At 40.9% G+C, this 13,863-nt stretch overlaps 1 protein-coding gene across 1 annotated transcript in view; it reads right to left on the reverse strand.

The window, feature by feature from the left end:
* Nucleotides 1-4,989: 4,989 nt before the first annotated feature.
* Nucleotides 4,990-13,863, reverse strand: part of NUAK1 (NUAK family kinase 1) — a 45,590-nt gene continuing 36,716 nt past the window's right edge. The window contains exons 5-7 of the mRNA XM_021536077.3: nucleotides 10,574-10,693; nucleotides 10,139-10,271; nucleotides 4,990-9,064 (exon numbers count right to left, since the gene is read on the reverse strand). Of these exons, the coding sequence (XP_021391752.3) occupies nucleotides 7,911-9,064; nucleotides 10,139-10,271; nucleotides 10,574-10,693 (1,407 nt within the window). The 3' untranslated portion in view covers nucleotides 4,990-7,910. The remainder of the gene's footprint in view (nucleotides 9,065-10,138; nucleotides 10,272-10,573; nucleotides 10,694-13,863) is intronic.

The raw sequence follows: 13,863 nt of genomic DNA on the forward strand, positions 1-13,863 counted from the left end.
GTCCCTGGCAGCCCCATTAAAGCGAATTAAGGGCTCTGATCCCTCTCTCACGCTAAAGTTGCCTTTGTCCTAGGGCTCTCAGGAGGGGCTCTAAGTGCTCTCCCTCAACATGTCAGCCAGCAGGATCCCATTCTCAGTGCAACTGTGATCCTGCTGCAAATGGTGACAAGGGACAAATCTGCATCTCTTGTGAGCAAACCTAATTACTTGTACTTGCCCTGGGAAAAGAAATAAGGGAGGGTCCAGTAAATCTGCTCCACTTTCAGCATGGAACAGTAGGAAGAAATTAATTTATTCACTCATATCCAGTGCAAGAGAAGATTGTCCCTCTATTCTCTCACCAAGACAAAATGTTGCCTCTACTCTGCCGCATTTTCTGTAATCATCAATAGTTTTGTTTGTTCCAGAGTTACCTGCCTAAGTAATTGCTAGATCAGGATAATAATTTAGAACTTTTCAGAAAACAACGTTCTGACTCTAGTAAAAAGCAGCTTCAGTTACTTCTTCAGTTACTACTTCAGTAGCTGCAGTTACTTCTTCATAGGCCAGGTGATATTGTTTACGTGCTACTCATCTGGGCTTTTTGTGACTTCTCTATTAATGTCAAGAGGACAATTTCTGTGCCCACCCAGACTAATCTGGTAGGATAACCTGGGATAAGACCACACTAGAAACTTGACCAGAGCATCATTTCTCTTAGGAAAGGACAGATTTATTGAACTGCAAGACTTAAGTTCTGGGCTGTTAAAAGATTTGCAAGGGTCTTGTTTTTCTAAGGAGCTGAAGCTTCCTGTCTTCTATGCAGTACTCGCAGTCGTACACTCTTGAGAAATTAAAAACATTGTGATTTCCTAAAAAATCACCACTAATGATAAAATTCCCTTTCAGCTGAAGAACTGTTAAATTTCCTCAGAATTTTACAATGCCCTGGTGTGTCAGTGTTTTGAAAGACCCCAGACAGCTAAGGAAAGGCTCAAGATTTCAGAGTATCACTCTTTTGAAATGTCCAGCCTGAGGTCCAATAAGGCTGAGGTCACAGAGAGAAGATAGTGGCCATAAGTTTCAAAAATTCAGGTGTAGGCAGCTGAAACTGGCTTCTCAGAAAGAAGGTATTTCTATCACTACCTTTGAAAATACAGAATTCCTCATATGGAGGGGTCAAATGGTGAGCACCCAGGGCTGGAAGCTATTTCCACTCAATCCAGTCACAGTTTCACAATGATAGGAATTTGGTTTTTAAGGCTGGATACTTGTCCAGGTTGGGTCACTATCAGTTTGCACCATCTGGGGATGTAATACTTGACTGTTACTCACTGCCTCTTTCTACCCTGACACAACTGTGTACTGGGAATGCAAGGAGTTTAACTACCTTGGGGTTTCTCAAGGCTGGAGCTAACTGAACATTCCTTGTGGCACTGAGTTGTATGGGAATTTAGCAAAGATCTCTTCTCAGGCAGCAGATCCCTTGTCTCAAGGAATCTTCTGATTAAATTGTCAAGCTGTGAGACTGTGCAACTAAAGAGAACAACAGAGTTTGAAGGAGCATTTAAAGAAATATTTTTGACAATTCCCAGTGCAGCTGGGATGATGTCACACACTCTGGTCCTAACATTTTTGCCTGGCAAGCAAGGCCTAGGACTTTATATGTAAATACAAATATATATTTACATATTTTCTAACATCTGTTATGAATTTGTTTTCCCTTTGGTTCTATTTAAAGTATGTCTTGTCCTATTATCTCTGAGATTCAAATTTGGAAGGGTTTCTTAATAAACTCTATGTACTGCAGAGCCACAAGAAATATTCTCCCTCCTCCACAGCTTTTCAGACAGTCCTTCTACAGTTATTCCTTCCTCATATTTCTAAATGCATTAGCATCTCCCCAGCCTATGAAAGGAGCATAGTTTTCTTAGTGGATTCCTGCTGGGAAGGGTATAATCTCACCACCATCTTCCAGGGATTTCTACTGGGTCAGTCTAACCCATTTGTCCTGGCAGCCCAGCTTTGTAATTGTCCCATAGCTTGGTGCCTGTTTCAGAGAGCTCCCTGCACTTAGCTCAGGGCTCCATCCACAGTTTCTGCATCCTGGAAGAAAAGCTGCCTGCTGCAAAGGACCTGTGCTGGAGCCAGCACTGCAGAGATGGATCTCAATGGCCTCTGAGGCCAAACGATGCCACAGCCAGGGTTAGAGCTGCAAAAGGACCTTGGGAGAAAAGTTCAACCCACTGTCCTGACAGGACATTTATGCAGTCTACGGAGCAAAGCTAAACTGGACAGCAAGCAGGATTTGGACTATGTGAGACAGAGACAGGCTTTATTTGTGTTAAGTAAATAGGATAAAGTGAAAGGAGAAAAGGCAAAAAAGAAAATGTTGAAGCAGGTTGATGCCAACATTCCCACATGGTCTCTGACAACAAAGGCTTCAGTGCAGTGCTCTCATTGTGTCACAGACTGGGCATAGATTTTCAGAAGTGCTATGTCAAAAAACCCTGAGTTCACACTGGCAGTCAAGATGATTTGCTAAATGATGATGTCAGGTGATGTCCGATCCAGAAGTGCACCTGTAGCCAGCACCCACAGCTGATTTCCTTATTTTGATAGCAGTCACCTGCCTAACTCCTTCATGGTCCTGCACCTGGTGCAACACTCACTGCGAACTTGGGCTGGGATGAGGAGTCTTCTAGAGATTCGTAGAATTGTCTTGTAAAATGCTTTTCCAAGGAGCAATTAAGCATCAGTGCAAATAAATATAATTTCCTTTAAAGTTCAGGGCTCTATATGGCCAGATGACGTGCAAATCAAAGTTTTTCTGCACTGATAAAATTCCAGGAAATATGGGGCATGGAGTAAGGAATAGAGAGAGATAGCCAGAAACAAAACTGCTCAGATCATCTATCCAAAAAAGTTGCTTCTCCAGACAAATTACTCAGTCTTTTATGAGAAGGATGTCTTGGTTTGGCAAGGAGGAAAAAACAGCTCCACCAGACAATAAAAAAGGCTCCACTTGAATTCTAAATACCAATAATGGCAGTGGAAACCCAGCTTGTACTCTGCTGTGGTAAAACTTTCAGTTGAAACACTGAAATGAGTAACCCTCAAACAGGTATGAGATCTTGGGCTGATGCTAGCAAACATCAGAGTGTCTACAGGCTCAACAAAAGCATTCTTGCAGATTTGTCTCCAGAAACAGTGCATTAAAATGAGCTGTGAATCACTGAGGTAAATGTTGAATCAAACTGATAAGCTTCTTATATATATACAAAATTTACATGAGTATCAGACATCTCCCTTCATTAGGCTGGTTATGACTTACCCTGTAGCTATAACTGAGGCTCTGCTGTTGCAAAGTTTTATTGTACACGCTTATGAAGTCAATAACAAATTTATCTGCAAATTTGTCTGCAGTAACTAAAAATGCTCCTCTCTCGTTTCCTTGCTCCTGTCTTGCCCAAACCATAAAAACTCAATAATTTCTGAGAACCACTGGAATGCCTATGCAGTAAACATAAAGGAACACCAGGTCTGTCTACAGATTTACTATGTGACTTCAGCTAAGGCATATTGCTCTGCACTTATCTTCTGTAATAAACAGGAAAATGAAAACTCTGAGCTCTCACCCCACCACAGAGCTGTGCACTCTCAGAGCTGTACAAACATCTACATTACTCCTCAGATCTTGCCACAAATGTGCAGCATGCCCAGCCATCCAGAACTTTCTAAAAGTCATTATTTTTAAAATGGAACAAATAGTGTGCCCTCAGCTTCACTTTTTAACTAGTGTGTTAAAAAAAAAAAAAAAAAGAAAAAGGTTGTTTCATAATTGCTGTTACAAAAGAGACTTGCAGTATATGTTCCACCACCAGCACAATTAGACCTTATTCACCTCAGGTGCAAGAACAGGCATGCTGACTTTGACTACACACCTCATAATTCCTGACTCAATTAGCACACAGCAGATAATAATTCCTTTTGTAATGTATTAACGCCTGCCTACCCTTCTGCATCACTGGCTTCTTCCCTTTATTCCCACTGGGTTTTAAGTGCTCTTAATCTAGCAGCTACAACCATGGCTTCTTGTTTTAAAAAAGCTCAAGAGAGATAAAATGAATTAGAACAATTAAAGCCTTTTTCTTTCTTCATAATATCCAAACCTTGGATCCTAACCAAACTGCCTGTAATTTAAAAAAGCAGAATATACACCACAGGTATCTTGGCTGGCTGCATCAAGGGTGAAGCTTAATGGTGTCTTGCTCAGAGCCAATACGAAGACATTGCCAACTATTTCCTTTATTTTAACAAGTCCCCAGCACACACAGCATACCTAACACCCAGATTCCTTTATGATGCCCACTTGTTTTCCAAGAAAAACAATCTAAAGCCTTCTGGTGATCATGGGAATTCAAAAAAAATTAAAACTGACTCCCCTTTTTCCCCCTCTCACCAGCTGATTACTCTGTCTGTTCAAAGCCATCTGACCAAAATCAACACACACTCGACAGCAGTGAATGGCCATCAGTCTTTTTTGATCAAATTACTGTTCAAACCCCCTACATTTTACCAACAAAAACACTGTCAATAAACTGTCCCTTTCCCAGATGAGGAGGAGAAAGGACCGTGACCATCTGTCTCTGAGCTACAAATGAGTTGTGCTCTGTCTGCTCAACCAGCTCTGTCTCACCTACAGCACACCTGGCCCACAAACCTCATTTTTCAAGAGAAAATCCCCAGCCAGTTGTTCTCCACAAAACTTTTCTAGAGCTGAAAGCCCTGTGTGTTTTGCAGTGCCAAATGCTTCACAGCAAGGGAGTCTCTGTGGCCACCCACATTATATTCAAATGCACAAATGAGCTAAGGAGGTTTGCATAAACAACTTGGTACAAAGTGCTGAGATGCTGCTGTATTTCTGCATGACAAGTTCATTACCATTTGGCATTGGCTCATGTTGATGTACAGTGAAAAAGAAAAGGGGGAGAGAGAGACTCTTCACAGTTACATTAATTTCATTTTATTTAATAAAAAACAGTATCAGATTAAAAATACAAACACTTCGGGTGATTATCCAGCGTTTTTCCCTGTGTGCCTTGTAGAGCTCAAACCAACCAAGGATTGGGAGAAAAAACAAAAAAAACCCCAAAAAATAACACCAAACAATTTTGGCCGGAGCTGTAAAATAATGTTGCACCAATTAAATTACACCAAATATATTATTATAACTTTGAAATGGCTTTCAGACCAATAAATAAAAAAAAGACAAATTCAAATAAAAAAGTTGACTTTGTATTACAAAAAAAAATTAAATAAGAATCACAACACTAATAGTAACAATGTGCAGTCAAGTTTGTTTTTTTTTTTCTCTTCTAGGAATGATAACATGCCAGTAAACATGTAACATGCCAGTAACATGCCAGTAATTCCCTACGTAACATTTCCAGTTTGGCAGCAAGCAGTCACTCACTCATTCACATTTGTACACAAGGAAGCAGGCCTGGGCAAAAGCCTCGGAGATAGGAGCCTTCAGGGTGCTCCTCACTTCCCTGCCACGGCCAGCTGAGCTCCCTTCCCTTCCTCCTGAAACCTCTGTAACTTCACTCAAGGTTAGTGCCACGTGTGCAGGGAAGGTGCAATGCACTGGATAGCACTGCACAGGTCAGCACTGACTCATACCAGCTGAAGATGCAGCTCTTACACCCAGGGCATGAGTTTAAAGCCCTGGCTGCAAGGCACATCCACCCTTGTTTCAGAAAGGCCATGAAGACTACGCTGAGTTGTTTTAAAATGCACCACAGCAAACCTGTTAATTCAACACACTGCAAAATGGGGTGCTGGTTTGGGATGGGGCAAAAGAGCACATGCAGGGCTTGTGAGAGAAGATGAGACATCTGAATATCATACAGAGAGGTGCACATCTGTAGAGAAGTGACCTGCAGTTGCCCTTCCTGAGCAAATGACAGTGGGCCAGATTTCACTTGACCGCCTGAGAGTGCATCTCTCAGACATTTTGCGGTATTGACGCCATTTCTTTCAGAGTCAAATTTGGTCCAGTGTAAGTGAATAAGTAAAAGGTAAAAGTTCTCCACAGAGGCAGATTAACTGATTTAGGAAACTCAAGCTGGTTCATCTTTATGCTAGGTAGCTCACTCGATTTTTAGGAAGAACCAGCAGACTTAAGTACCATGACACAATGAATAAGAGGAATCTACAAGTGAAATAGCTCCCTGTTCCAGATGCCAACAATATATGGACTTATCCTCAGTTCCCAAGGAATCCCCAGAGGAATTCTATTCAGTTTCTGCACCATCTCTACAATTTTGGACAGAGGGGTCAAACTCTGCTTTCAGTTCCAGTTACAGGGCAGGAGTGAGACCAGAACTTGACCCACGTCCCTCTGTTCTGGGTACGAGTGTGGCTACAAGTTTTGCAGCTGTGGATCATTTGACATCATTGGCTGAAACCTGTGATTTAATCACACCAGTGCACCTCTAAGAAAGCCAGGGGCTATGTGCTCATGGAAATGAGACTGAAATGCACCTGAAGATTCCAGTTTGCCCAGGCCTGTCAAACACACAGTGCCTTTCTGACATAGGCTTACATTCAGGAATCCAGTAGACCCATGTGGTACCTTTATGGGAGTTGAAGCCTTCGGTCTGGATAGCTGTATATGTCTGAGAACACAAACACATATCCTTTTTTTTTCTAACTGGTATCATTGTACACTCAGTACCAGCTACACTAGATAGAGGCAGGCCCACAACTTTATGTTAACTCTGTTATTAAATCTACCATTATCATTTCATCATTCAATTCTTCCTGCTCCGTTAACACCAACCTAGAAACATTTTCATTTGCAGAAAAGCATTGTCCCATTAACTTTCTGACCTCTATCCATTTCCTACATTCTACAACCTTTTTCATACCTAACATTCTGATTGCAAACTACTGTCACCCCCAAATACTACAAGCTAGCAGCAAGGTGGCACCTTTTGCTGACAGTGACTGAACTCTAAATTGGAGGGTCAGTTAACCCTTGAGACCCTTTGTCAGAACCATCTTTGTCTCGGCATTCATCTGGCTGGCCATTTTGAAAGAGTCACAGATTAAACATATGGGTTGAAATGTCTTAAAAGGTAATTTTGTTGCTGATAACACCCATTCCTTCCAGTTGCCATTATAATTTCTGTGGCTCTGTTTTTGCTGGTAAGTTGGAAACAATTTTAGAACTTTCTATTCACTGAAGAACAATGGGTCTGGATACTGTGGGAGGTCTAGATATGAATGCCTGCTCCATTGCTTGTCCACAAACACCTAATGAGGTTTTTCTGAGGCAAGTCTCTCAAATTATCTTAGAACACGTTCAGAGCCTCTCAGGTCACTCTGATGGAAGGGACCATGGTGACCACCTCACCTGGTGTCCTGCATAATGCAAGCCAAAGATTCCCACTGAGCAATCACTGTACTTAGACAAATAACTTCAGAGGGAAATAAAGCCTCATGTTCTAAAAGGCATCCAAATCTGACTTGAAGAGTTCAGCTCATCTCTTCAAAAAGCTTAACTAATATTAATTACAAATCTCTCAAAACATGTGTCCCTCACTTCCAGTTTTAATTCTGTCTAGCTTTGACTTTGAGCCATCAAGTCTTGATGCTTTTGTCTGCTAGCTCCTGATGTGCTTTCACCACAGATACAAAGACCAAAAGTTTTTCTCTGGTCAGGTAGGAAATATTTTGAGGACGCAAAATTGGAGAAGTGTGAGATGACTTTGGGGTAACTTTACTCGGAGTTCAGCTAAGTAGGTACAGTCAACTCCTCTGAATCAAAACCTACCATTGTCAGCAAATCAGTGACCTGGCTTACTCCAGCATAAAGGTACACAGAATAACTCCCTTCCCTCCCTTTTCCCATCTTCCCTCTGCTAGTTGAGCTTGTTGCAGATCTCTAGGGCTTTCTTGTAGACCTGAGTCACATCATCCATGTCTGTAAGAAGAGAAAAACTGCTGTCCCCCAGACGGTTGCGGTAACGCTTTAGATACTGTGGCCGTGGGCGGTTCTGAAGTCCTTCGAAGTCTTGGATCTGGAGGAAATTTTCAGCAGACACACAGCTCCGTATTCTTTGCCTGTTTGGCCTGTTTTCTTGCAAATCCAGCAAATCAAATGAGTCACTGGACAAAATACTGTCATCACTAATTACACTGGAAGGGCGACTGTAACTTCGAGGTAATGCGTCCCCAGGCAAGACCATTTCTTCCATGGCCTCCAGCGTTGGTGTGTCAGGGCTAATCAAAGCAGGTTCAGTGCTGTTGGTGGAGTACTTGCCGTTGTGCTTCAAGATGCCCTTACGCCTGCAGGAATGGCTGTAAGACCCATTTCTGGATGGCTCTGTGATCCCTGGAGAAGTGTCACTGTTTACTGTTTCATCATTATTGTCCAAGAGTTCAGAAGATTCACTTCTTTCTGGAGAGGAATAGTAGCCAGACTCCCTCTGCTGAGTCTTCTTTAAGATTCCTTTTTTTGGCATTAGTGAAGACTGCTTAGTGCCATATTTGCCAGCTACCTCCCCCTCTACAACACTTTTAATGGCCACGCCAGTCCTACACAACTCTTGCTCCATCTTAAAAGCAGAGGGTAACACTGGGCTGACAACTCCTTCAATGAAACCTGCACTGTGAGAGCGATGTTCACTGTTGCTCCTTTTCTTCAGGATGCCTTTGGGTCTCTTGGAGGTTGGTTTGGTTGCATTTTCAGCTCCCCCTTCCTGGATGGACTGTGCAATGTCATTTTCCTTTTTTGATTTTTTCAGAGACCTTTGTCTCTCTAGTGTGACTTCAGGACCTTTGGGCTTAGAAAGGCACTTGATTTTGGTATCAGTCTCTGGTTGGAGGCCAGTAGAACGGTGATGCCAATCAATGAACCTTGCCAGCAGTGGGGACTCGGAGTCCCGCATGGCATCACAGTCACAAACACTGCTCTTGTAGCCCCAGTTGACCCACCAGTGGTTGGCAATGTCTTCAATGGTTGCTCGGCGTTCAGGGTTCACCATCAGCATCCACCTGATAAGACCACGAGCATCTATAGGTGAAGAATGGCATGTAACATTCTTAGAACATGGGCATTCTTAGGTTTGTCAGTTTAAATTGAAAGCATGAAGACGATCAAATGAGCAAAAATAATGCTCCATACTACAGAGAAAGTGAAAAGGAACAAAGCTTTGACCATCAGTCGATGGAAAATACCTCTGAGCACTATCTTTTATCAGAAGAATATGATTCACTCTGGAAAATGTACTCTGGGCTCTCCAATAAATTAATGTTTGTACTGTATTAGAAAGTGAATAGTTCCATATTACTGAAGGAAGTCACCAATCTATTGACTCTAATAACAAAACGTAGAGGGAAATAAAACAAAATTGGGATATTTTAAATTATCTACACCTTATTGTTTCTGTATTTACTTTTTTCCTTAAACAATGCTGTCTTCTTTGTATTGTAAAGGTTTATTTCCATATAAAGAGCGAGAAGACAGAAAATTGAAAGGAATGGCAAACAACCAATACAAGATAAATATTCATTTAAATATAGTATTTGTATAGATATTTAAGGCTAGAAGGAGTCATTATAATCAATGAGTCAGACTTAGCTGCTACTCTTCTGTGAGGTGACTGCTCAATGTGCTATCCTAGAAGCCAATGTGGTGAACACAGTGGCATTAATCTAGATTTTGGCCTGCCTTCTTTAATAAGAGACTGTGTTGCTCTGACCATTCACCTTCTCTCTGCTTGTGATAGCCCACAGTGTAGTGAGAGGACTGTTCTGTACCAGTATGTTGTACCAGTTTGTCTGAACAATTCCACCTGCAATAGCTAACAGACATTCCAGTGCCACAGATCTACTTAAAAGAGCCCATTACAGCTCCCCAAGGCAGGATAATCTATCTGCTACAAAACTTTAATTTCAAAAGGGCTTTTAGAAAGTGTTGTATCCAGATGGGAATTTTTAACAGATTAATTCAGCACTAGAATGAGATTTATTTTTTTTGTGTACATCATTCTAATAAAACACTGTAACATGTTGGAAGGGGCCAAACAAAATGCTCCATTCTGAACTGCTATCAGCTGAGTACATGGCTATGCCTCCTTTTTCATACCTGAGGTCTGTGTTGGCTCACGATATTCTCCACTGCTGATCTGCCTGATAAGATTTTTGTGATCGAAGCCATCAAAGGGCATTGTTCCATAAACCAGAGTGTAAAGCAATACACCAAGGGCCCAGCTGTCAACCTGGAATACAGACACAACACATGTGAAGCCCAGGGAAGTTGATCCTTTCCCTTCTCCATGCTGTTGCACCACAAGAGCAGCATCATGTCCAGCTGCACCTACTGCTGGGCAAAATGATATCTAACATCTCGCTAACCACCCACACACAATGTAAACAAAAGTGAAGCAGCTTAAGAACTTAAAATACAGGACAGACACAAGTGAACTCACATGTACAGTAACATTTGTATTAAGACTCCCTCTCAAGAATATTATCATCAAAGACATACCCATATCACCACAGAAAAACTGACCCTTCTTACCTCTGGGCCTCTATAAGGCCGCCCATTAACTATTTCAGGGGAAGCATACAGTGGGCTTCCACAAAAGGTCTGCAGAAACTTGTCTTTATGATAAAGGTTGGAGAGTCCAAAATCAGCAATCTGTAAATAGAATTGCAAAAGGCATTTGTAATATTAATGATTTCTTAGACTAACAAAAAAAACCCTTTATCAGGAAAGACTTAGCTATATTTGTCTCTGCCATAGGGATAACACGATGTGGACTTTACTCTTCTCTCTAAAGATCCCTCAGAGAAGAAGGGCTCACAGGTTAAGTCCTCCTGATTAGGTACAAAGATGCTTTGGGTCCATTCACAAAGAGGCCACCAACTGCACAACCATCAGCTGGTAATTTTATCCTGGATGAACTGCATATGCTTGCAAAGATAATCTCATACTGGGAAACCTGCTGTGCACTGACTGCTCTTCATCTTGTATAGTCATTACTGCCAGAGAAAAGCAAGCAGATAGTACCACCCTTCTTATCACACACATGCAAGCCGAAAGTCAGGACCTTTAAATACAACAGGAGGAGGGATGCAAGAGTGATGCAGGAAGCTAAGCATTACTGAAAAAAGTGATTTTTTGAAATCATCTGCAATGTAGCTATGCCTGAATAAGGGGCAAAGTGAGGCAGTCACTCACTCCTCCAGATTCAGGGACATGGAGCTGAGGAATCTGAGCTGTTAAGCCCACAAGATGTCTATCACGAGATAATAAACACAAGTCTGGTTCTTAACTGGAAACAATGGGCCCAAATCCGGCTTGCCCAACACAAACAAAACTTCCCTTGGGACTGTTGGGAATTTTGCCCATGTAGGAATTGCAGGATCAGGTCCAAATATTTTGTTTACTTCAATTCTCTGTTCTTGTTCTTACAAAACAAAGGCTGAGGACAGTAACACTAAATACTCCCACAACTTCTGCATTTTCTTTGTTTCTCTGGCACAAGGCAACACATCTCATTTTCATCTTGTTTAAAACCCAAATGTTTCTGCTTCCCAGAGATACTTGTATTACTGCCCACAATCAACATAATGCCTACATAAAAGACATACAGCACAAGCATATAGAAGATATTGTAGCTATAAAAGACAGGAGTTTTCTCTGGCTTTTCTTCACCTTATTCATGTATTTTCTACAGAAAGAAATTAAATCCCAGGAATTTTCACAGAGAAAATTCAAGAAAACACAAAGTGAGTGGGGAAAAAAAGGACTTGCCAGCACCGTCATTCACTCTTGGCTTTCTAAAACGTGTATCATCAATGCCTCTAACACCTGTTGAATTACAATGTTCAGTGAACTCTTGGAAGAGGTGAAATCTTTTATTATCTCAACTGGTACAGCTACACTGAAAAACTACACAGTTGAGACAAAAGCAGAACATGTATCTGCTTTTTAAACAGATATAAATATATATATAGTTGTTAGATACTTTCATGTTAGAAATACAAACATTTTTAATATTTCCTTTTTACACAGTTTTTAAAGTCACAAGTCAGATATGAGATTTCATGATTCACTCTTCCCTGTTTTGATGTTCTGCTTGTGCAGGTGTTTCACTGACAATCTGTATTCATCCTGCTCAAAGAGCAGCTGATTTCTGTTCATTAGTTTTAATTCATCTCAACATGTTCATTCATAGATTGAATTCACTCAGTCCCTCAGACAGCGTATTATCAACCCACAGCAGAAAATTCAACCCTTAAATAAATGTGGTTTGTAAAATCTTCATTGTATGGTTGGAATGTCATTGAAAACAGCTGGTGTAGAATTGCAGTCTGCAAACACATTCTCATGGCTCAGACTGCACTTAATTGCCTTAAATTCCACTTTCTTATCAAGTCACCCTGCCTGGCTTGCAGGAAGTTGGTTTTAAGCCTTATGAAGTGTGCCCTGTCAATCAGGGGAAGAATGGGATCATTTCAGTGTTAAAAATTTGTGCTGGTCATTGATTTTTATTTTAGTTCAGGAGGCAGCTAAGACAAGGACAAACACTGCACAGTGTGATTCCTTATGAAAATACATTCCTTTAACACCATGGAATGTATAAAATGCATGTGGATGTGCATTTATATATATATATATATATACAGGGATACATACCATTGTTCACTCTAAGAAACTCTCAGAAGACTTGGGCATTCATGTTTTTATTTTGACCATTCAGGAAAAGAGTATTTATGTTACAATCCACTCCCATGCTCACAGACTGATGTTTATCAGCTTTTCCCATTAAAATTGTCATGCCCCCCAAAACAAGATTAATAGAAGCCAACATTACTTCATGTTCTTGGCACTTAAATGGAACTAAGTCAAAAAAGTTAAAAAAACTTCCTAAATTGGGAGGAGCAGAAAAGTGGACTTCCATTCCTCTTGCTTCAGGAGTATATGTTTTATATTTATTGTTAGCTATGATAAACCAGATGTAAGTTATTGTTGAAGTGTGGAATATAAATTCCACAAAGTTCACACTCATGGAAATTGTCAGCTTTATCCCACTTAAGAATCTGTCTCTCTGTTGTGCAGATAGAGAAATAATTAGGTTTCCTAAAGCAAATGAAATATATGTGCAGTTGGTGAGACTTCCAGCAAAGTAAATCCCAATTCTATACACTTAGTCTGTATGTACAAAACCCTTGTGGGTTTTTAGTGGTTAGTCTGATTGGTGTCCCCTTACCAGCCCAAGAGAATGTGCAGTTAGCAGGATTATGTTACTGTTGTACTTGCATTGTTCTACTTTTCTATCATTTTGGGCTTGATCACACCTTTACGTCAACCTCTGCTAGACATCTCTTTCAGCTGCAATTCCCAGCCCAGGAACCGTTTTCATCCCTACTGTGAACAAGGATGTTCAGTCTCACAAGTGTTTAAAGCTCAGATGATTCATTTATGTCTGCTGCATTTAGTGGTTTTCAGTAAAAGTCTGCAGGAAATAGTACTGCATACAAATCCTTGAAAAACCTAGTAGTACACCACAGATTGGATCACCTTTTTCCTCTCATTGCACTCTACCTCTGGCCTGTGGATAGGCAGACTCATCTGAATGTGTACTTTTTGTTGTTTCCAGACACTGGTGTTTCCTTGTTGCCTTATTCTAACATAACTGTGCTTCCAGAGATTTTTACTCACCATCACAACTCTTAAAAACAAGAAAAGATCCCTTCTTATGTCTCCATACACTGCTTTATGATTTCAATTTAATTATCTAAAGCTTAAGAATGGTTTCCAAGTTAGTGTAGTAACAAGTAAAATGGCCTGGGGCCCTTTTA

This window comes from Lonchura striata, chromosome 5 (assembly GCF_046129695.1).
Source record: "Lonchura striata isolate bLonStr1 chromosome 5, bLonStr1.mat, whole genome shotgun sequence".
Lineage (NCBI taxonomy): Eukaryota > Metazoa > Chordata > Aves > Passeriformes > Estrildidae > Lonchura > Lonchura striata.